Source organism: Peromyscus californicus, unplaced genomic scaffold (genome assembly GCF_007827085.1).
Source record: "Peromyscus californicus insignis strain IS unplaced genomic scaffold, ASM782708v3 Scaffold_17__1_contigs__length_78620276, whole genome shotgun sequence".
Lineage (NCBI taxonomy): Eukaryota > Metazoa > Chordata > Mammalia > Rodentia > Cricetidae > Peromyscus > Peromyscus californicus.
Window position 1 is genome coordinate 36,079,883 of NW_026294469.1, and position 21,850 is coordinate 36,101,732.

General features: G+C 43.1%; 1 protein-coding gene across 6 annotated transcripts in view; it reads left to right on the forward strand.

Annotated features, from left to right (window-relative positions):
• The first annotated feature begins 247 nt into the window (after positions 1 to 247).
• Commd10 (COMM domain containing 10) overlaps positions 248 to 21,850 on the forward strand; it is a 128,100-nt gene continuing 106,497 nt past the window's right edge. For 3 of the 6 annotated variants that reach the window (XM_052742155.1, XM_052742159.1, XM_052742154.1), the window contains exons 1-4: positions 249 to 363; positions 2,217 to 2,307; positions 5,219 to 5,329; positions 7,728 to 7,883. In XM_052742155.1, coding sequence (XP_052598115.1) covers positions 323 to 363; positions 2,217 to 2,307; positions 5,219 to 5,329; positions 7,728 to 7,883 — 399 coding nt within the window. In that variant the 5' untranslated portion in view covers positions 249 to 322. Of the gene's footprint in view, positions 364 to 398; positions 484 to 1,041; positions 1,066 to 2,216; positions 2,308 to 5,218; positions 5,330 to 7,727; positions 7,884 to 21,850 lie in introns of those variants that run through there. The other 3 variants (XM_052742153.1, XM_052742156.1, XM_052742157.1) reach the window with 3 other exon arrangements.

Genomic DNA, 21,850 nt, shown 5'->3' on the forward strand with positions numbered 1-21,850 from the left:
GTGGGGGGGGGGGGGGGGGGGGCGGGGGGGCGGGATGCACACATAGACAAATATGCCTAGCCAGGAATGCAGATATAAAAATAAAAATAAATACACATGTACAGCCCGGATTCCGAAATGGTCAGAGTGGTAGAAATGATGATCATGATCTTCCTTTCCCTTTCTGGACCACGCACAAGCCTTCTGGAATTCTGCTCGCTGCAGCCGGATAACGCAAACGTCCCGGGTGGCGCGACTTGGCCCTTCCGGGCTTCCGTCAGGCTCGCCGTCATTGGCTGCGTTGTGCACAGCTGACGGTCGCGCGGGCGAGGAAGCTTCCAGGATGGCGGCGTCCGCGGCGCTGATCTTGCCCGAGAGCCCCAGGTAGCAGCCAGGCCGAGCGCCCCGCCACACTGGGGTGACCTGTTGGGGCGGGAGCTGGGGTGTCGCCGCCGCCTGCTGTTAAGGTGCGGTCGACCCGGGTCGGGAGCCCGAGCAGAACGCGTAAGGGACTTGTCGGGGCATGGAGGAGGGTGGGCGGGGCGTGGAGGGAGCGTGGGCGGGGCGTGGAGGAGAGCGTGGGCGGGGCGTGGAGGGAGCGTGGGCGGGGTGTGGAGGGAGCGTGGGCGGGGCGTGGAGGAGAGCGTGGGCGGGGCGTGGAGGGAGCGTGGGTGGGGCGTGGAGGAGAGCGTAGGTGGGGCGTGGAGGAGAGCGTGGGCGGGGCGTGGAGGAGAGCGTAGGTGGGGCGTGGAGGAGGGTGGGCCGGGTGTGGAGGGAGCGTGGGCGGGGCGTGGAGGAGGGTGGGCGGGGTGTGGAGGGGGCGTGGGCGGGGCGCGGAGGTCTGGGCGGGGCGTGGAGGAGGGTGGGCGGGATGTGGAGGGGAGTGTGGGCGGGGCGCGGAGGTCTGGGCGGGGCGTGGAGGAGGGCGTGGGTGGGTGCGTGGGTGTGTTGGTGGGTGGGCGGGGAGGGAGGGGTAGGAGCAGCGTGCCTCCATTCTGGAGTGCTTCATCTGCTTTGAGTTTGCAGGGAGCCTTGGCCGCCCTGGTCTGTCCTGGAGATACTGACGTGAGGGACTTTGTAACGCAGGTACTAGAAGTTACTAGATGCCACCCGAATTCTGTTCAATTTCTTGGGCAAATGCTCTGTGTTTCTAGTTATTTCAGACCTGATGATGGTGGGAAAGGTTCACGCTAGTACGATGGCATGATTAACAAATAACACGAGTTAATAGCCCCTTGAAACCGAGGTCAGACAGTTCAGGCACTCGTGACATATTTAGCCAGCCTTGGCACCATTAATAATGTTTTCATTTTATGTAGTTTTTAGTTTTTTCGGTGTGTTCGGTAAGACCGGCCGGCTCTGGTGGTGATGCAAAGCCCAGTCCAGTTTTAAAGAGTTTCTTTGGCGGAATGGTTTCTTACTCTGTCGCCAAGATTGGCCTCATACCCGAGATCCGTGCAGCCTTACCCTCCAACAAGCTGACGCTATTGGCCGCCCCACCACATCCTGCTCAGATTTCCCCCATTAAAACAAAATTATTTCATCAAAAACTGACCCAGTTTGTGGAGGCAGAAGAAATACTCATGAATGCAGGTAAACATATTGAAGGTTGAACACAACACTGCTGCATTGGGAAGAAGACAGTTGGCATTTTAAAGTTTTTCCTTCCGTCACTGGATCTGACAAGCCACTTCTTTCCTTCAAGCTCTTGTCCTGGGGGAACACGAACACACACGATGAAGGCACAGTCAGGAAGTACGCGGTTGTGCTTACCACACAATTTGAAGTTGTTGATTACAAGTGACCCAGGTTGTAGAGTGACTGTGCACTCTAAATGGTTTTGTATGTATTATCTTTCCCCTCCCCCGCCGTTACTTGCCATCATTATCCTTTATGGTTTTGGTGTTAATCCCCTAATTTGCTGTGTTCTTCTTCATACTCCTTTCCAGTTCTGTTTTGGATTAAGTGGTAGCATGCATCCCCACTGCTAATTACCTCCCCCAAGTAATTTGTCTGGGAAGAGAAAACTGTCAAGCTTTTCAACAGGTGTGCTTTTGGGGAGAGGCGTCTTTTTGGAAATGCTCAGAGTGTTTACCTGTCACTCATTTCATTTTATTTCACTAAGAGGACATAGCTACTAGAGTTGTTGAAATAAAAATGTATCGGCAGCAATGGCAAATACCTTTTGAAACTGATTTTGGAACTTTTTTTTTTTTTTTTTTTACAAACTTATTTAGCATGAAGAAGGCAGTGCCGCTGATAAACGCAGTCGATACCGGAAGATTCCCACGCCTTCTCATCCGAATTCTCCAGAAGCTCCACCTGAAGGTCTGCGTTTCTGTGTTCCTGTGGCTTGTGACCCCTCTGACTCCCCCGAAGCTTGATTGGGAAAACTGTGGGAAATACTGTTCTCTAGTGTGTTCGTGGGAACTCTAGATCTGTGGAAGATTTGATAATGTTCTCTGGTCAAAAGTCTGGGGAACTTTGTATTCCGTAATTAACTTAAAAAAAATGGAGCTTTCCAGAATATTTTGAATACTAATGTTTGGGTCACATATTTAAGGGTGAAAATTTGACTTTGGAATTGTTTTATCTCTGTACATAATGTTCTATGGAACATGCTTTAGGAAAAGGCTGATGTCCTACCTGGTAAAGATAGTTCAGCCCAGAGCTGGAGGGATGCCTCAGTGGTCAAGAGCATGGACTGCTCTTACAGAGGACTTGTGTTTGGTTCCCAGCACTCAGTTAGTGGCTCATAGCCACCTGTAACTCCAGTTCCAGGGATCCGATACCTTCTTCTGGCTTTCTCGGGCTCCTGCATGCATATGGTGCATATAGACTCATGCAGGCACCATGCACACACATGCAAATAATCAATACATCTTAAAAATAACTCAGTATTTCTTCTCACACAGTATTTAATTTCTGATTTTTCTCTTTGCGTTTATTTCAAGGGTACAGTTGGTTTGGCCGTGTGGATGCTTGGTAATTAAGTTATTTGGTAACCGGTCCAACTTAGATTCTTTATTGGGTTATAAAATTGCATTGACCATGTTTATGGAGCACTTGCTAAATGCTCTGCATGTAGGCACCAACATTCAGTTACATCAAAACTCTTTATTGGCCAGGAGACAGCTCTGGACCCATAGTCTACTCACTCTGAATTGTCTCTGAAATCCAAAATCTCCACATAGTTTTTATTTTAGATCCTTATTGTTTCCTGGCTTCAGACTGGTATCTGTTACTCATAATCTTTTTGGTTTTAATCTTTTTTTTTTACATTTATGTATTTCTGGGTTTTTTTTTTTGTTTTTAATGTGTAGGAGTGCTTTGCTGCACATATGTACGTACATCACATGTGTTTTTGGTGCCCATGGAGGCCAGAGAGGGCATTGGATCCCCTGGAGATAGAGATGGCTGTGAACCACATTACGTGGATCCTGGGAACTGAACATGGGTCTTTTGCAAGAGCAGCAAGCACTCTTATCCACTGAGTCCTTTTTCCAGCCCTTGACTGATTCCTGATAATACCATTCCAGTAATGTTTCCAAATGTTTTTCTCTTTTAAAAATGTTGACCATACTTAATGGCATTTAGAAACATCAGTAGCTGTCCCTTACTTACCACATGGGGAAAACTTCAAGATCCTTAACACTGTGTGGGAGCCCAGCTCTCACCTTTTCAAGGGTTCTTAGGAGGAGGAGAGAGGGATAAGAAAATATTAGATAGAAAGAGAAACCTAGCCAATGAGAAGAAAGACAGAAACACAGGATAGCCTCATGAGGGCCTGGGTCAATACCCAACAGCCCCTTCCGTTTATTCAAAAGGACTTTTTATAACAATGCCAGGGGAGAGGCAAAAGAACTCCGCCTTGCAAGATCAAAGCATATGCAGCCAAGTGTAGACCCTTCCAACCACCTGGTAACCACGTCTCTGGTCACATCATCTCCTTATGTAGCCCTGCTGGGTAAAGCAAGCTCAGATTCTCTGAGCCTGAGTAAGTTCTCACTAGGAAGCCTTTGTGGGCTCCCATAGCTGTGTGTGAGATCCGTTAGAGGATGGTAGTGGCCTCCGTTCTCCCTACTTTTCACTTGCAATCACACTGTACGGTGCACGTGTATTACAGTGTTCTAGGGCCTTTTTCAATCTTATGTTGTGTATGCATTCCTCTCCCTGCTTCCACATGCCCTTGTTCCCTGCTTCACTGAGAGAGCATAACCTTCCAAGCATTTTGTGATCTCACTCTCAGGCATTGCTAGTCTCTTCTCTGTGCTTCTGGAATGTTTGGTTGATTCTCAGTTCACCGTAGCACTGCACTACAAGCACTCATTTCTCAGAAGACAACCAAATCCTTAAACTTCATCAGTCTCTCTACCTACAGCCTGGAGAGTCATGCCTTCCTCACCTATTGGCTCCCTTTCCCAATACGTTACTCACTATACAGTCGGCACTCGATGCATACATTTGGAGTTAATTCTTTTCCTTCATCGGGAAATGCAAAACCAATACAGGAACTCTAAATCTGTGCCTATAGTGAATCTGTGATGTAGCTGGTGAGGCAGGAGGAATAGCAGCAGCAGGAACAGTCTGTGTGTGTGTCTCATCTTACACATGAGCAGTCTGCGTGGGAAAAACTGAGGGGAGTCACACAAACTTCTGTAGCAGAGAACTTAGAAACAGGTGTTTGTGGCCTGTGACCTTAATTAGTGGTTACAGCTCGTCCAAGTAAAAACGTGATGTTTGACCCCCATCACGGAGATTTTAGGTCCCCACATGAAACCTATTGATGTAACTGCTGTATGCTTCCGTCTGCAGAGCCAGCTGTCTGGGTCCCTGACCAGAACACTAGAAACAGCAAAACAGACTATAGAAGGTGAAGTGGGGAACGGAGATGCAACTATGCTGGAGGAAGTCATCAGTTTCAAGGAGTGATTGCTAATTAGGAGATGAAATGGAAGAATTAGGAAGACCAGATATCAGAAACCTAGAGCACAGATGTCTGAGGTGGTCTAAAATTAAAGCAGAAAAACCGTCCATTTCTCAGATTCCCGGTGATCAGTTACGTCACCACGAGAAGTTCATTTCATCCCACTTAGCTGTCTAGAATGCGGGTCGTAGTTCCCATTACAAGCACGGCCGTTTGCTTTCACCGTGGACTTGGCCTTCCTCTTAGGTTCTCTCTTCCTGTAAGGGAGTCCTCTGCATGCACGCTCTGGGCTGACTGCTTGTGTGTCTGTAGGCCGAGAGCAGCTTCACTGAGGAAGAGGAAGAAAAGCTTCAGGCTGCCTTCTCTCTGGAGAAACAAGAACTTCACCTGGTTCTGGAAACAATATCCTTCGTTTTGGAACAGGTATTTTTATGGCCTTGATTTCCTATTCACTGCATATTTTCATGACTTTAATATCTGCGGCTTTCTATATTTTTATATAGCTATGTAAGATGGAAACTATCAGGATGTTTTAGTCAAGGGTTTCAATATACTGAAACATTTTTGAATGCATGGCTTCTTTCCATAGCACTTCATTCTGCAAAAATACATACGATATAGTAGTAGTAAATATTTAACAATGTGAACTGGGCCTTCATCTGATTTTAACTCATTGTTTCTTGGTGTAGCTGGAAAAACGAACCCTTTTCACTGAAGAAGTTGAAGAGGTGATTGGGTAGCACGCATTTGATTAGGAGGCTATAGAAAGAAATAATGTCGTAATTCTTTTACTACGGAATTTCCTTTCTATACCCTTTCTTCTCAAACTCCTTCCATCCTTTTCGTTCCTGTTCACATCCTGTTACTTCAGTGTGTCCTGGAGCTGTCTCTGTTTAGGCACTGTGTGTTTTTTCTTGCTTCTTTCCGATGAGTGATTTTTAGTTTTATGCCCTAGAGCCTTCAGTGGGTGGCATCTTGTTCCCAGGGCATCATTCCTATCGTCCCAGTGCCAAGTGTAAAGTGCCAGGTTTCTCCTGCATCTCATTAGTCTGTAGCAATTAGAGCCATGTTGTCTGCATCCACCATACCTGAGCTGTCCTTAATTCTGACCGTGTTCCAGGTTCTTTTTTTCATGTGTTCTCTCTTTCTGGTTTTTCTTACAAATCCTGGCTAAGGGCAGTGAGCAGTAACCATGCCACAGACTGTATTCTGCCTTGAAATTTCCTTCACCAAACGTATTCATCCATTATTTATTTTATTTTATGTTTATGGGTGTTTTGTCTGCATGTATGTCTGTGCACCATGTGCGTGTCCCGTACGTACCCTCAAGAGTCCAGAATTGGGTGTGGAACTAGAGTTACAGACAGTTGTGAGCTGCCATGTGGGTGCTGGGAACTGAGTCCATGTCTTCTCGAAGAGCAGCTAGTGCTCTTAAATTTATCCCCCAGTCCATTATTTTTTAATTTAGCCTCAGTCAAATTTCGGGGCACATGTAGCGTGTAGCCACCTGGCTTGTCAGACTGTAACCCGAATGACTTCTAGTTCCATTTCTGATGGAGTCCTTGTTCCTCTCTGAAACCTCTGAGTATCATCTTTCCTATCTGCATTTCTCTCAGAGTCAACATCGGGGTCTCCCGGCAGCGTTCTGGAGCTTTTCTAGCCTGTGGCTCTAAACTCCTTCACCTGTATTCTTTCCATATACCAATGACACAGGCCTGTAAACCCCATGGTCAGGTTGATCACAGCAGTAGCCCCACTCCTCATACCACTTCCCTCTCTCATTTGTTGTTATTGGGACCAAACACATGACTGAGCAGGGAGGGTTTATTTTGGTGGATGGGGTTTCGAGGGATATAATCCATCTGGGAAATCATGGAGGTGGGAGCGGCTTGTGACTGAGGCAGTGGGAACATCTGTTACCAGGCTCTGCATCTTCCAAAGAGAGTGAGTGCCACAGCTGGGATTTGTGCTCAACCACCTGAACCTGTGAGGGACACTTCATAGTCAAACCTTAGCCTGGATCATCGTGATGACTGGTTCTTAAGTTTGGTGAACCTTCAGTAGAAAAAGAATGTAGTTAAACAGAACAGCGCAGGATGGGGTTTGTGGGGAAGTTGTTCTCAATTTGTGTGCGGAACAGAACAGATATTCTTAAAATTATTGTAGAATTTTCTTGGTTATGTGTAACTTTGGTTGGTAGATAAAGGTAGTTTTGAGGACTCCTTGGGAAAAGTCTAGTTGCTGAGACCATTGTAAACTTTGAGTAACTGAGATAAATGAAATAAAACTTTACCAAGTAATTTTAGTATTATTAAACCACAAAACAAAACATTTAGCCTGAGCAAGTTAGAACTATTTACCATGGCTTTTAGCTCTTTGTTTTGTATGTTGTTATTAATAGAACTGTTGAAAATGCCTGCAAGAGGGCCATGGAGTCTTTTTGATTTAAATTGTTTTAATGCTGGGGTTGGAGAGATGGCTCAGCAGTTAAGAACACTTACTGCTTTTGCAGGGGACCCAAATTCAGTTTCCAGCATCTGCTTCAGGCTGCTTAAAAGCACTGTGGCTCCAGCTCTAGGGACCCAATACCTCTGGCCTCCACAGGCCCTGAACTCATGTGTACTTATTCCCAGCATGCGTATACACACACACACACACACACACACACACACACACACACGTACACACACGCACACTCGCACACATGTACACGCATACTCGTGCACACACACACAATTTAATTTACTTTAAATACTTTTGGATTGTGTATAGCTCGAGGACTGCGTGAGCCTGAGGATGTGTATGCTTCCCCCTTTGACAGGCAGTATACCACAACGTGAAGCCAGCGGCCCTGCAGCAGCAATTGGAGAGTATTCATCTCACACAAGACAAAGCAGAAGCATTTGCCAACGCTTGGTCGGCTATGGGTCAAGAAACGGTTGAGAAGTTCAGGCAGAGGATTCTGGGCCCTCACAAGGTATAGGACGTGCTGTCCCAACATATTTTTCAAAAAATTATAGCAGCTAGTCTTAAAAATGATAACATTGTGGTAAGAGGTAAAGTAAGGCAAAAAGTCAAATATTCCTGCTGTGGGATGTCTTTCTGTACACTGTGATTATATATGTTGCTCCCATTGGCTAATAAATAAGGCAGCTTTGACCTATGGCAAGGTAGCTGAGAGGCAGGTGGGAAATCCAAGCAGAGATACAGAGAGAAGAGGGACAGAGTCGGGGAAGATGCCAGCCCTCTGTCCAAGGAGCAACATGTTATGGGACACAGGTAAAGCCACAGAACACTTGGCGATACATAGATTAATATAATCTATTATATTATGGGTTGCGTTATCAGAGCAAGCTAGCAAGAACCCTGAGCCAAAGGCCGTACAGTTTGTAATTAATATTAAGCCTCTTGAGTGATTGAAGCAGCTGTGGGACCACAGGTGGGAGAGATTCGTCCAGACCAAGGGGCTGGGCCATGTGATGATACATTATGTATCAAATAAAGCTTGCCTGAGGACCAGAGGACAGAGCCAGTCACTAGATTAAACATCGAGGCCAGGCAGTGGTGGCACACACCTTTAATCCCAGCACTTGAGATCTCATGCCTTTGCTACCAGTGTTTGGGAGGCACACACGCCATTAACCCAGCCCTAGCAAGGAAGTGAAATGGCTGGGTGGAGAAAAGTATATAAGGCGTGGGGGGACAGGAACTAGAGCCTTTGGCTGAGGACTCAGAGACTTGCACTCAGAGGATTCGTGGAGATAGGATCTTGCCTCCCTTTTGGCCTGAGGACTCCGTAGTCGTAAGAAGTTTCTCTAGTGACTTGTTCCTTTGTCTCTCTGATCTTTCATCATTTACCCTAATATCTGGCAGCAGGATTTTATTATAAGACCATTTAGGATTCAAGCAACAGGGTGAGACCAGAGAAACTTCCAGCTACATATTCCTGTTTAAGTTTTTCTACATATTAGCATATTTGTTACCACATGATTTAATTTTGGCAGTTGAAAATACACCTTTGTAATGTAAGAATAGGAATGAGATAGTCTCCTTACACCCTTGGCAGTGATTCTTGTGTTCCCAGGTGAGGCTTGTTTTTAACATTTACTGAGTCATATTCTTGCTTGTCTTTTGTGCATCTGCGTTAGTGCTGAGCACAACCCCATGTGTGTGATAGGTCCTGACTTAGCATCTGTCAACTCCCATAAACCAAACCCTGGGAGAGCCATAAAGTTAGCTGTGTCACGAGGCTGTCCTCAAACCTAACCTCACAGAGTTGGGGACGATTGGGCAGATTTTGCCTTTTCCTACTCACACTTTGTATGAAGTGAGTTTTCTGATGTGCAAACAGTTTTGTGTTCCTGGGGTAAATCTCCTGTGTCATCCTTTGAATATACTACTGGTTTGGTTTGCTGATAGTTTGCTAAAGATTTTTTCCACGGATTTATGGTACATCTGAGGTGAGCAGGGAGCTGCTCCTGCTCTGCTGTCCAGGAGTGGCTGTGAAGGATGAGCATTGTTCTGCATTCCCAGGAATGTGCTGGGGCAGCGGTTTCAGACTCTGCAGCACTTAGTATTGCCAGTTGGTTTTCTTTTTTTTTGTTGTTTTTCTTAAAACCACTGCATTAAGTTTGTGGTGCTGTCTTGTGTCTCTACCACACAGTTTTGGCAGTTTTTTATGGACCCGTCATGCATATGTATTCTGTGGTGAAGTGTCTGGATATTTTGCCTAACTGTGCTCCATCTGAGAGAAGACAGAGCTGTAGATCGATCTCATTGTCTTCCAGGCATACCACCTAGTTGTATATGTAGGCATACGTCCTATAGAGACACATTTTCTGAGGTTTAACAGAGAGAGGTGCTTCCCTGCGTTCCCTTCACTTGGGACTTGAATTCCAGTTCTAGCTCTCTGTGACATGGATGATGGGACAGTGTTTCTGCTGGTCTGCAGCTGCCTTTCTCTCTTCCATAGCTGTGTGTCCCACACAGCTAAAGCTTTAATTATGTTGAGTGTCTGTGTGTTATCACTTGGGATGTTCTTGACCCCATGCTCAGTTTTGTGCCTGAGAGTTTATAGACGGAGGTAGTATTACAGATGTTTCCTCTTCTGTTCCTTATCAGTGTTTTGTACAGCATTGGTGTTTTTCGTGTACACCTGAGATCCATTTGAACTACTTTTGGTTAAGGTGCAAGGTGCAGGCCAAGGCCATGCTTTTCTGTCTCTGTTGCACTGCATGCCAACATCGTTACTGTAGTTATTATCCGTTTATCTCCAAATTGTTTCTGCCCTCTGTAAAAATCATTTCATGTATTTGTCTTTTTCTGAATTCTCTGATTCCTTTGATCTATTTGTCTGTCTTTGTGTCAGAATATCCCTCTGTCTTAATTACTGGAGCTTTATTGTAAGAGGGCCAAGCATGGTGGTGCACCCTTTAATTACAGCACTCAGGAGACAGAGGCAGTGGGATCTCTGTGAGTTTGAGGCCAGCCTGATCTACACACACAATTAAAAAAAAAAATAGTCTGAGCTCGATGGCTTTGTTATCATTTGGGGTATTCTAGTTTCTTGCTCTTACATATAAATTTGAAAAATCAGCTTTCAGAATCTACAAGCAGTCTTACTGGCATATTAACTAAGATTGTGATTGATTTAACAATGAATTTGTAGAGGAATAATTTTTTATTTCAGTGTCCTTTATTTTTGTCACAGATCCTGTGCATATTTTGTTATTTTTTAGCTCAGTATTTTATTTTATTTTGTTTTTAAAGCTGTTATAAATATGCTATTTTTGAAATATTGGTTCCCATTGTTTATTGTTAGATACTGGAAATAGAAATAGAATTAACTCTTTAAAAATACTTTTTCTGTGATAGTGGAGATTGAACCCAAGGAGTGCTAGCAAGCTCTCAATGTCTTGATGTTTCTATTTTGACCTGCCCTATGACCCTATGACTCTAGTAATTTACTAATTAGGGATAGGACCTTTAAAAAATAGATTTATTTCAATTATTTTCAAGTACCTGGAACTCTCTCTGTAGACAAGGCTGCCCTTGAACTCACAGAGATTCGCCTGGCTCTGCCTCCCTTGTGCTGGGATTAATGGTGTGCGCCACCACTGCCCGGCAGCCCAGTACATTTTTATAATTATTTTTACATGGATATTTGCGACAGAGACCTCCCCCATCTACACAGCTCCCCCTTTTTATCTATGTCATATATATGTGTGTTTTCATGTGTGTCTGTGTGTGTGAGTGCTAGAGGCCACGTTGGGTGTTTCCCTTAATCCCCCCTCCCCTCATTTTGTTTTTTGAGACAGAGTTTCTCTGTAGGACCTGGAGCTCACTGTTTCCACTACACTAGGCTGGCCAGTGACCTTGTATCAGCCTGAGTCTGTCGTGCCGGTGTCGAGGTTCCATGGATGCTGGGGATCTGAACTCGGGTCTGCATGCTTGCAGAGCGGTCACTTTACTGACCTAGCCATCTTCCCAGCCCTCCTAGTCCTTATTTTCTTGTCTCACTTGATCGACAGTTTGGGGGAGAAAACACTGTCTCCTACTAAATGTTACCTCTCGATCTCCAGGAAATGTTCCGTGTTGTTTCCGTCCGAGTCTGCCTTCCATGTCTGATTGTCCTTGTACTTGTGCCTTGCTTTTCATTAGTTCAGTTTGTTTTCCCGCTTCCCGTGCATATTTCAGTTTTTCATTTTGTTTCCCTGAAATTCTTTTTTCTTTAAAGCATCTCCATTTAGAAAATCTTCCTTATATTAGTCTGATTTTGCGTGTTTTCCTCCTGTGTTGAGGGTCTGCTTCCCAGCATCTAGCATGGGTCTGCACTGCTCACTTGTTTACAGGCTCGAGCCAGGAGGTAGTTCTCAGTGTCTCCTGGACAGCTGCCTTTGGAGATAGCGATGATAGGTTCAGATGCTGCTTAGGAGTACGAAGTTGTCATAGGAAATATGAAAAATGGAAAAAAGAAACTTTCGGGTTGGGTATTGTGGCATATGTCTATTATCCCAGCATCTTGGGAGTCTAAGAGAGAAGGAAGGGTCACAAGTTTGAGGAAAGCCAGGACAGTGTAGTAATGTAGTAAAACTATTTCTAAAAGAATAAATTTGAAGGACTGAAGAAATTGCCTGTGTGTATGTATGTGTACCCCGTGTGTACCTGGTGCCAGCAGAGGACACAAGAGGGTATTGGATTCCCTGGAACATGAGTTACAGTTGAGTTTGAGCCTTCATGTAGGTCCGCGGCACTGAACCACTGAGCTTTCTCTTCAGTCCCCAAGCTATCTTTATATATATCTATTTTATATATATATATATATATGTGAATGACAGCATAGCAGTCCATTGTGAATATGTAGCCATGTCTTCTTGTTCATTCATCCATTGACAGACACTTAGGTTGTTAATGTGTCTTGGCTGTTGTGAGCAGTTCTGCAGTGGTCATGAACGTGCAGGTTGTCTTCAAGATGCCAGTTTCATTTCTTTTGGATATATGCTTAGCAAGGGTTTCCTGGGTCATGTGGTAGTTCTATTTTCAGTCTTTTTTGTCTTAATTAAATTTGTCTTTGACAGTTTCATATGTGTACACAATGCATGGTGACCATTTTAGCCTCAACCTCCCTTGTCTCCCTGCAGCCCACAGACACTCCTGCCTTCCCTCCAGAGCTTGTCCTTATGTACATACCTGTTCAGTTGGTTTTGTGACCGCTGAGTTTCACCAGGGCTGGCTGTGTGACCGTGAGCTTGGATCTGCACACTGTAGGTTGATGGATTCAGTAGTGGCTACACAGCTGATGGCTATGATTTCAGTTCCCAGAATCTATCAATGGCAGTTTTCAGTGCTTTGAGGAACACTCCTACCATTTTCAGTAATAGATGCACCAATTTATATTTCTACTGACAGTGTCCAGGGGTCCCTTTCTGTCTGTTATCTTGTATAGGTCTTTTTTTTTTTTTTTTTTTTTTTTTTTTGTTTTGTTTTTCGAGACAGGGTTTCTCTGTGTAGCTTTGCGCCTTTCCTGGGACTCACTTGGTAGCCCAGGCTGGCCTCGAACTCACAGAGATCCGCCTGGCTCTGCCTCCCGAGTGCTGGGATTGAAGGCGTGCGCCACCACCGCCCGGCCTTTTTTTTTTTTTTTTTTTTTTTTTTTTTTTAAATTTAAAAAATTTATGTATTTATTTCATGTTTTTGGGGTGTTTTCCCTGCATGTGTGTCTGTGTGTGCACTACTTGCATGTTTGGTGTTCATGGGAGTCCAGAAGAGGGTGTCAGCTCACCTCCGACTGGAGTTATGGATGATTGTGGGTGCTAGGAATCCAGCTGGGGTCCTCTGGAAGAGCAGCTAGTGCTCCTAACCATTGAGCAGCCTCTCCAGCCCCTCTTGTTGTTGTTGTGATGACAGCCTTACTGCCATGCGGAGGGGACATCCCACTCTGGCTGGGATTGGTGTGTTCCCCAAGTGTGGCTTTGGGCACCTTTGCCATGCCTGTTGGTTGTCTCTGTTTTACAAAACACCTACTCAGGTACTTTATTATTTTTCAATTGTGTGTGTGTGTGTGTGTGTGTGTGTGTGTGTGTGTGTGTCTATGCACTTGAGTATGGATGCCTGAGGGGGCCGCAAGAGGGCATCAGGTTTCCTGCAGCCAGAATGATGGGTGGTTGTGAGCATCTGACTTCTGGAAAAGCAGCAAGTGCTCTGAACTGCCTAGTCATGTCTCCAGCCTATCTTTACCTATTTTAAAAACTGGATTGCTTTCTTGCTGATCTTTGTTTGGATTCTTTTATGTTTTGAACACTAGACCCTTATCAGATAATATGGTATGTGGATCTTTTTCTATTTTGCTGGGTGCCTTTTTCTTTTTTGCACCTTGCTGTTCAAGGACTTTGAGTTTAGCACAATCATATTTGGTCTTTTGTGTGTGTGTGGCCTTTGCTTTTGGTTTCATGTCCTAAAAGCCACCAGCCAGAGCATCGCCAAAGAGCTTTTCCCCGGTAGCATTCATTATGCCTAGTGTTTAAGTACCTAATTGATTTAAAATTAATTTTTGCATATGATGGAAGAGCCTGGTTTTGTGTTCCTATGCATAGCCGGTTTCTAGCACCATTTGACAAGGAGAATGCATTTTTCCATTGTGTGTGTGTGGTCCCTTTGTCAAAGATAAGTCGAAAAGTAGTTGAAAGGCATAGTAGGAAAACACCTCTTTATGTCTTTATTATTTAAATCTGGTAAGTAGAAGAGAGGCCTGAGAAACCATCATCACCACTTTTTCTAATGCTTGACCGAAAGGAATTTTCAATTCTGTCTCCTTACTTTTCAGAAACACTGTCTTAATCTCTTGGAGACTGAGAGGTTACTGCTGCATATCAGCTTTGTGTTCTTCCGCCTTATCAGAGCCGACTGTCAGCAGTGCTTCTCAAACATTTGTCATAATGCCTATGTGGTCGTCACACTTACCACGTTACACTTACTACGTTACAGACCACAGAAAATAAACATGATTTTTAATTTTATTCATTAAGTTTTGATTTCGAATCCCTTCATACATTTGAGCTATATTAAAAGTGAAAACTGTTTTGTATTTTTGGCAATAATAGCTTTCGTTTTTCTGAGACCTTTTTTGAAGCACTGTTCCTAAATTGTGTTTTTGTATTTTGTTTCTAAAATACCTTTAAAAAGTAAGGTAATGAAAAATGTATGGAAGGCCAGTCATTAGCCCTTCTAAAATAGCTGGCACATTGATCTGTCTTCTTAAGAGGCATTATGTGTTGGGGAGTTTTAAGTATAAATATAACTCTTGTTTGTTTTGAATGTTTACAGTGTGTTCAATGTGATTTTCTCCTGTCAAGTACAGCTTCCTGTTCTTCATTTCACCATTTACATACAGAATTACTCAAAATAGACAGTCGTTGTGTTTACTTGGTGAAATTTTATTATTTTCATGCAGGTTCTTACAAAACCTGCATCTAAAAATAGATGGCCAAGACATTACTCCCTAAGACAATAATATTTCAAAGCATTAAAATAATTCCCTTTAGGCCATTACAAGATTTATGTAAAATTATATATTTTATTGTTATATACCTGTCTTTGTTTAGAACCATTTTATTTATTCTTTGAGAATTATGTACATATATATAGTGCATTTTGATCTTAGCTACCCCCTTTCTTCTCTCTCTTAATCCCCTGAGACTGCCCCCAACATGGCCTCTTTCCAGCTTCATGTCCTTTAATGAAAGAAAAAACAAAAAACAAAACGCCCAAACAAAACGGCAGCAAAAATCCCTACCAAGTCCAGTGAAGGCTACCTGTATGGGTATGGGGCCATCCACATAGGCAACCTTCCAATGGCCACATCCCCAGAGAAAACTGGCTCTTCCTTCTGTACCAGCCAGCAGCTACCTGTGAGCCACTTCCTCATCTATGCTGGAGTTTTGCTGGCTTGCTTTTCTGTAGGCCTTGTGCAGGAAAGCACAGCTGATATTAATTCATGCATGCAATCGCCATGTCATATCCAAAGGACATTGCACAGCACTCCTGCTGTGCTCTGACTCTTACATCCTTTCTGCTCATCCTCTGTCATGTTTCTGGAGCCTTGGGATAGGGGAGTTGATATTGATGTCCCATGTATGAATGAGCACTCAGTCTCTTATTAGCATTTTGACCAGTTATGAGTCTGCATTGACTACTGCCCACTGTTTCTTTGGCCAAGGTTAAGAAGAGCATTACAAATCTATGATTATTGTGGGGGGGGCCTCCCCTCATGGCACTCTTAAGCAGGGAGAAGTGAGGAATGTATAGATAGAAATATAGAGGAGAGAGACAGAAAACACAGGATAGCCTTGGGAGGGCCTGGGTCAAAACCCACCAGCCCCTTCTGTCTCTACTAAAGGGCTGTTAGAGGAATGCCAAGGGGTGGAGCAGAAGACCTCCCTCCAGCACGGCCAAGTGCAGACCATCCCAAACACCTGGTGACCATGCACATGGTCAAGCCAACCCCTAATGTAGACCTGCTGTGTAAAGCAAGCTCAGATCTCACTAGAAAACCTTTGTGGGCTCCCACAGGTCCCTCCTCTTAATTTTTTAAAGAGCCCCTTAGGCCCCATCAGATAGACTAAGGTCTGTCTTAGGTCGTTTTCCCTGATTATTTCTTTCATTACCCATCATGGAGATAGGATTTTCATCAAGCGTACTCTTTATCAAGCATACTCTGTCTTAGGCTGGAAGCTATCAAGAAGAAAGTTGCCTGTCGTTGACTCTTAGCCTCTGGCCGGAGGGGTACTAAGCTCTGGCCCAGGTTCCTGTTGAGCTCACAACCGTCCACAGTGATCTCTATAGCTGCCACACCTCCCAGTATAGGAGTATAGGATGATAGAGATGGCATATCTTTTTTGGAGTGGGTCTTAAGATGTCTATAACAGCCTTAGCTGTGCCAAACACTTTTTAAATCAATACTCTTGATTCAAACTGCACCAGATAAATTACATCAAACTTAAAGATTCCTTTAGCTTTTACCAAACTCTGGTTCATTAACATCAATGTAATTCTAGTATAAACATTAACAACTCTCTTAACTGAACTATTGTCACTATACATATTTACACTTTTTGCAAGCTTACATTAAACATTTAGACTTACACTCACCATTTACACTTTTCATAAACTCACATTCAACATATACTTATTTATACTTCCTACAAGCTTATAATCATAAGGAAACTATATTTTATAAACCTTTATTCATAAGGAAACTATTTTACAAACTTTAGCACATATCTATAGAAGAACTATCTCTTAACAGAACTAACTTACACTATAAAGTATCTAGAAGATATTTCTTAACATTTAGAAGAGATTTCTTTCCTTTTTTTTTTGTTTTTTGTTTTTTTGGTTTTGGTTTTTGGTGGTAGGGTTTCTCTGTGTAGTTTTGGTTCCTGTCCTGGATCTCTCTCTGTAGACCAGGCTGGCCTTGAACTCACAGAAATCCGCCTGGCTCTGCCTCCCAAGTGCTGGGATTAAAGGTGTGTGCCACCACCACCGCCGCCCGGCTTAGAAGAGATTTCTTAACTGATAGCTAAAAGAGATTTCTTAGCTAAATTATTAGCAAGACAAGAAGTACACAAATCATTTCTAAAGTCCAGAGTTTACAGTCAGCTTTGCTGTCATTCTGAAAGTTCTTTTGAGGGTTGGAAACAAGAGCCTAATTTGTCAATGGCTCTCCCTCAACCCTGGGATTTAGTGAGTGTTGTAGCTATGGAGTTGTAAAATTTGTTTCTAGGGGGCTGTAACACTCTCAGGACAATGCCAGTCCCCCAAAGTCACCTTTCCTGCTGAGCTCTCTCAGCTATTCCAGAACTGGCAGAGATGTGTTCAGTGGCAGATGGTTTCTAACTAGGGGCTGTCCCTTTACCCAACTCATTGCAGCTCCTCTGTACTACAATTCAGACAAACATTTCTGCTATAGCAGAACTTTCCATTTGCTCTACTGAAAATCCTTACCTCAGGATGAAGGTGAAATTACTGTATGGAGCTGCCATAAAGTCCTTAGCAAAAACTCCTTGTGCAGCTATTAGGCACTGTCTCTAGCCTGCATTGATCCACTGCTAGTTAGGCAAAAGCAGTATGGCTCTGAATTTTGTTTCTTTTCAACTTTTCACTAGAGCTGATATTCCTCTGTTCCATACTCATCACCAAACTCTCAATTTCCCCCTACTTAATTTTTTTTAAAGCTATATTTTCCGTGGGTTCTTTTAACAATGCTGATGTTTCTGATAGAGTCTTATTAGCCCAATATTTCTGGCAAGGTTATTTGTTCACCAAAATGCTACTGTCCAAAGGAGTCAAGAACTTAGATGTTTCATGAAACACATCCTTCATTAGCTTCACTTCATTCATTAACTTCTCAGCCCCTGATGTTATTTTTATTGGCAGCTGTGATATACTCTGATTATGAGTCATTCAGCTTAGACTGCAGTTGTAGCTTTTCAACCTTTAGTACTTGGCACATTTTTTCCTGTTCTCACAAACATCAGTGCGTTCACTAAGCAAGCGTTCTATTTTAGCGTTGTTTTCTTACAGGGAACTTTCAAGTGAATCAACTATTTTGTGATATGGCTAGATTTTCTGAAGTTTGATCCCCATCTACAATGCAGTCATTTCTTTTTGAGTGCCTGCTTCCTTGTCCCCCTGTTAGATTTGTAAAGGAATCATTTATTGCAGAACTTCTGATTATTCTCATTTGTCCTCTCTAGTATCTCATAACACAACCCAAGTTTTTTATTTTTACTTGCCTGTAAATTTTTCCCATGCCTAAAGTAATATTCCAGTGTAGGAATCACTTTCCTTTGCTTTAATGGGTTCAAAATGATTTGCTGATAAACAATATTAGTATTTTAATTGTCTCCTGAGAGGCAAGCTTTTGATCACCTGTTTCTTCTTTTTTTCTGGGAGGTAAAGCCAAGCTTTTCAGCAGTGCTTGAGAAAGAAACTTCACTTTCAGCTGAAAAACCCAGAGTTTTCGGGCAGTATTGCCATTTTTAGCTGAAAACTTCGATTCCCAGACTGCTTTTCTGTATAGTGTCATGCTATTACTACATTTCCCAAGCTACTTTTTCAAACTACATTTCCTATGATGCTCTTTGGGTCTGCCATACTTCCATTTCTGCCTACACAGTTTGTTTTCATGCGTTTGCTTTTTCAACGGGAGATTTTTTTTTTCTTCCCTAAGCTTGCATTAGGATGCCTGTGTTACCATGTACCTCTCCAATTAGATCTTTCACCTGCCACTGTTCCCAAGTGGGTCACAACTGCTACATGCACTCTGGCGTTTTTGTGCAAGAAGCAAAATCCCCTCAGGACTTACTCTTCTGAATTACTGGGTCAGTGAAAGAAAATAAAAGTACTTAAGATAAAGCTTTTTCACAGCTCATTCAGAGAGACTCCCCCTCCCCTCAAAGATCTTTGTCTTGTCATAGCTTATCTCCTCCCCCAGATACAAAGCCCCTGACCTCCAGAGGGTCACAACTTTAATATGATTCTCATCTTGGAGCCATCGTCTGTCCACAGTCTGTCCACAGCTCCTTTGTTTAGTGTAGGGCCTTGTGAACCCTTTCCTACTCTATACTATAGTATGGCTGGCTTGATCTTGTGCAGATATTCTTCAGGCAGCCAGAGCTGCTGTGAGTTGATGAGTGCAAACATCCCATTGTGGTCAGAAGACACTGCTTTGCCCCAGTCCTTCCTGACATCTTTCTGCCTCCTCCTCTGTGATGGTGCTGAGCTTTGGACAGTATGTGATATAGATGTCTCATTTGTGCCGACTATTCCACTGATACTAATTCTCTGCATTTTGATCAGTTGTGGGCTTCTGCATTCACCACCATTGCCGCTCAAAGAAACTAATCTATGGGTAGATGATATGAATGTAGAAAGGAGTTTGTTACTTTGCCCATTTAGCAGAATAATCATTGTAGCTTCACCTGCGGGGCCTATGAGCTCCTCAACCATGGGTTCTTGGCCAGATTTACAGTACCCGATGTGTTTGGTTTTGTGTAGACGGCTTTAAATCCAATTAGAAAGGGGTTGGCTACCCCCATAACATTCATGCCACAGTTGCACTCATGGGCGTATCTTGTCATGCCGGTCCCTCTTGTGGTTCACAGAGTTCACCAGCAAGGTAAGACTGTTGATGTCTTTCCCTCCCCCGGCTGGCAGGGAAGAATCATCCTGGTCAGTACCAATTTTATTGTTCCATGTCCTGTGGTCAGTGAATGTGATGTCTTAAGTGATAGGGCCTTACCGTCAAGTTTGTGGGCAGTCAAGAGCGATGGCAATGGCCTGTGTTGCTTTGGCAGTGTTCTGACCAATACCTTGAGGGGAAGTGTCCTACATCTGACCCTGGCCTTTTTATTGGCAGCTTCTGGGATGAGCATCATCATGGGTGTAGGGTAACTTCAATTACTGGACAAGTCCTTTTATGGATATATGTTTCCATTTCCCTTGAATATGAATCTAGGAATGGAACCACTGATCACCTTAAGCCCAAACTGCCGAAGCTTTCTGTTAGAGATTTTGCCATCCCACACTACAAGAATTAGGAAAAGTCAGAAACATGTAAATTTCTCCACTATATGGTTCCCTTGTAACAGTCAGAGTCCTTTTATTTTTTTAAGTAAAATTCCCCTGAATTTCTGCCTGTTGCTAATCATTTTCCTCTGCTTTCAAATTGTCATAGAAAAATATCCTGACTGAAGGTTATAACTTTTGTCTTTAAGAATTTTAACATAACACAAACTATTTCTCAGTCTTTACTAGCTCAGGACACCAACAATGATTGTTTTAAACTCAGTTTTATTTTGCTCCCTTTTTGCTACAAATCCTTGAATAGGTTTCTCTGTTGCTCATAATAGAATTCACTTCTTACAGTCGCATATGTGACCTATAGTCCCCCCTCAGCCCACTGTCTATCTGTTGACCTTCACTGCTTCACATCTCCCACCTGGCTCACTCTGAATCCCTCTGATCTCTTTGCCTCAGAGGCTCTTCTACTGGATGTCCATATGGCTGGCTCCTTTGCCATCTTCAGATCTATGTTTAAAGGTGACATTTATCGTAGACCGTCATAATTGGAAGAACCTTCTATTGCTGCTTATCTCATTTTATACCGTGTTACTTTATATTTTGCCTGTATATTTTTTAAATTGTTTGCTTCTGTCGTGTAATGCGAACTTCACAAGGACAGAACTGTTTGTCCGTGTTGGCCATTCTGTCGTTTCACTGTTGCAGTAGCCTTTGGAAGATAGCAGAGTCTCCAGAAATAGTTAAGTGAACAGTGTCCTTGACTCACAAATGGTGCTATTTTGAAGTTGAGTCTGTTTGCTTTTCTTATAAAGAGGGATATTTTTATTTATTGGTGAGAAAAGAACAGTTCAGGGAAGAGATGTGAATTGTATTTTTCATTTCCTAGTATTTTTTTTAACTTTAATTTTTGTTCTACTTTAAGCTTTTGTGTGTGTGTGGTTCGTTGATGTTACGGCTCTTGGATCTTCTTAGACTCCTAGATTCCAGACATTTAAATTTCTCTCTTTAAAAGGGAGAGTATAGGAAGAGTTGCTTTAGCTTGAAACAGATGGAAAGTCTTCTAGGGAACAAAAAGTGAAGGATTTAGCTGTTGATACAGCAGTCAATTTAAAAGGTTTTAATCAAAGAGACCCTTAATCAGTCTTATTCAAAACAGAAATGTATTCTCTCCTAAGTAATTGGCTGAGACCAGAACCATTAACAAATTGAATAAAGATTTTGCTAATGCCAAAGAACTGTGCTGTTAGCAAGATTACCCCAATTACATCATCGTGCTCCAAAATGTGCACTTGCTAAATACAGCTCATGTATTTTTTTAATGTTGCCAATTTTGAGATCATTAGTTGAATGACATTTCACTGTCCTCAAACTTGTACTATTCATATATTTTTGACTGAGAGCCATAGCAATTTGAAAGTCATTGATGTGTCCTATAAACATCTTAAATTTGAATTTGGAGAGAAGTCTCATGGTAGGTATTTTGGATAAGTCTATAGGTCAAAAGTATAGGCTTTTTTTTTTTTGTTACATTGAAAGTGAGACCATGCTGACCCTTGTGTGTAGCTTGAGTGTATAGTTAGGGCATATCCCTAAGTGAAGCTATAGTTAGGGCATACCCCTAAGTGAGGGTATAGTCAAGGCATATCCCTAAGTGAGGTTATAGTCAAGGCATATCCCTAAGGGCGGGTGTAGTCAGGGCACATCCCTAAGTAAGGGTATAGTCAGGGAATATCCATAAGTGAATGTATAGTCAGGGCATATCCCTAAGTGAGGGTATAGTTAGGGCATATCCATAAGTGAGGGTATAGTCAAGGCATATTCCTAAGGGCGGGTGTAGTCAGGGCATATCCCTAAGTGAGGATA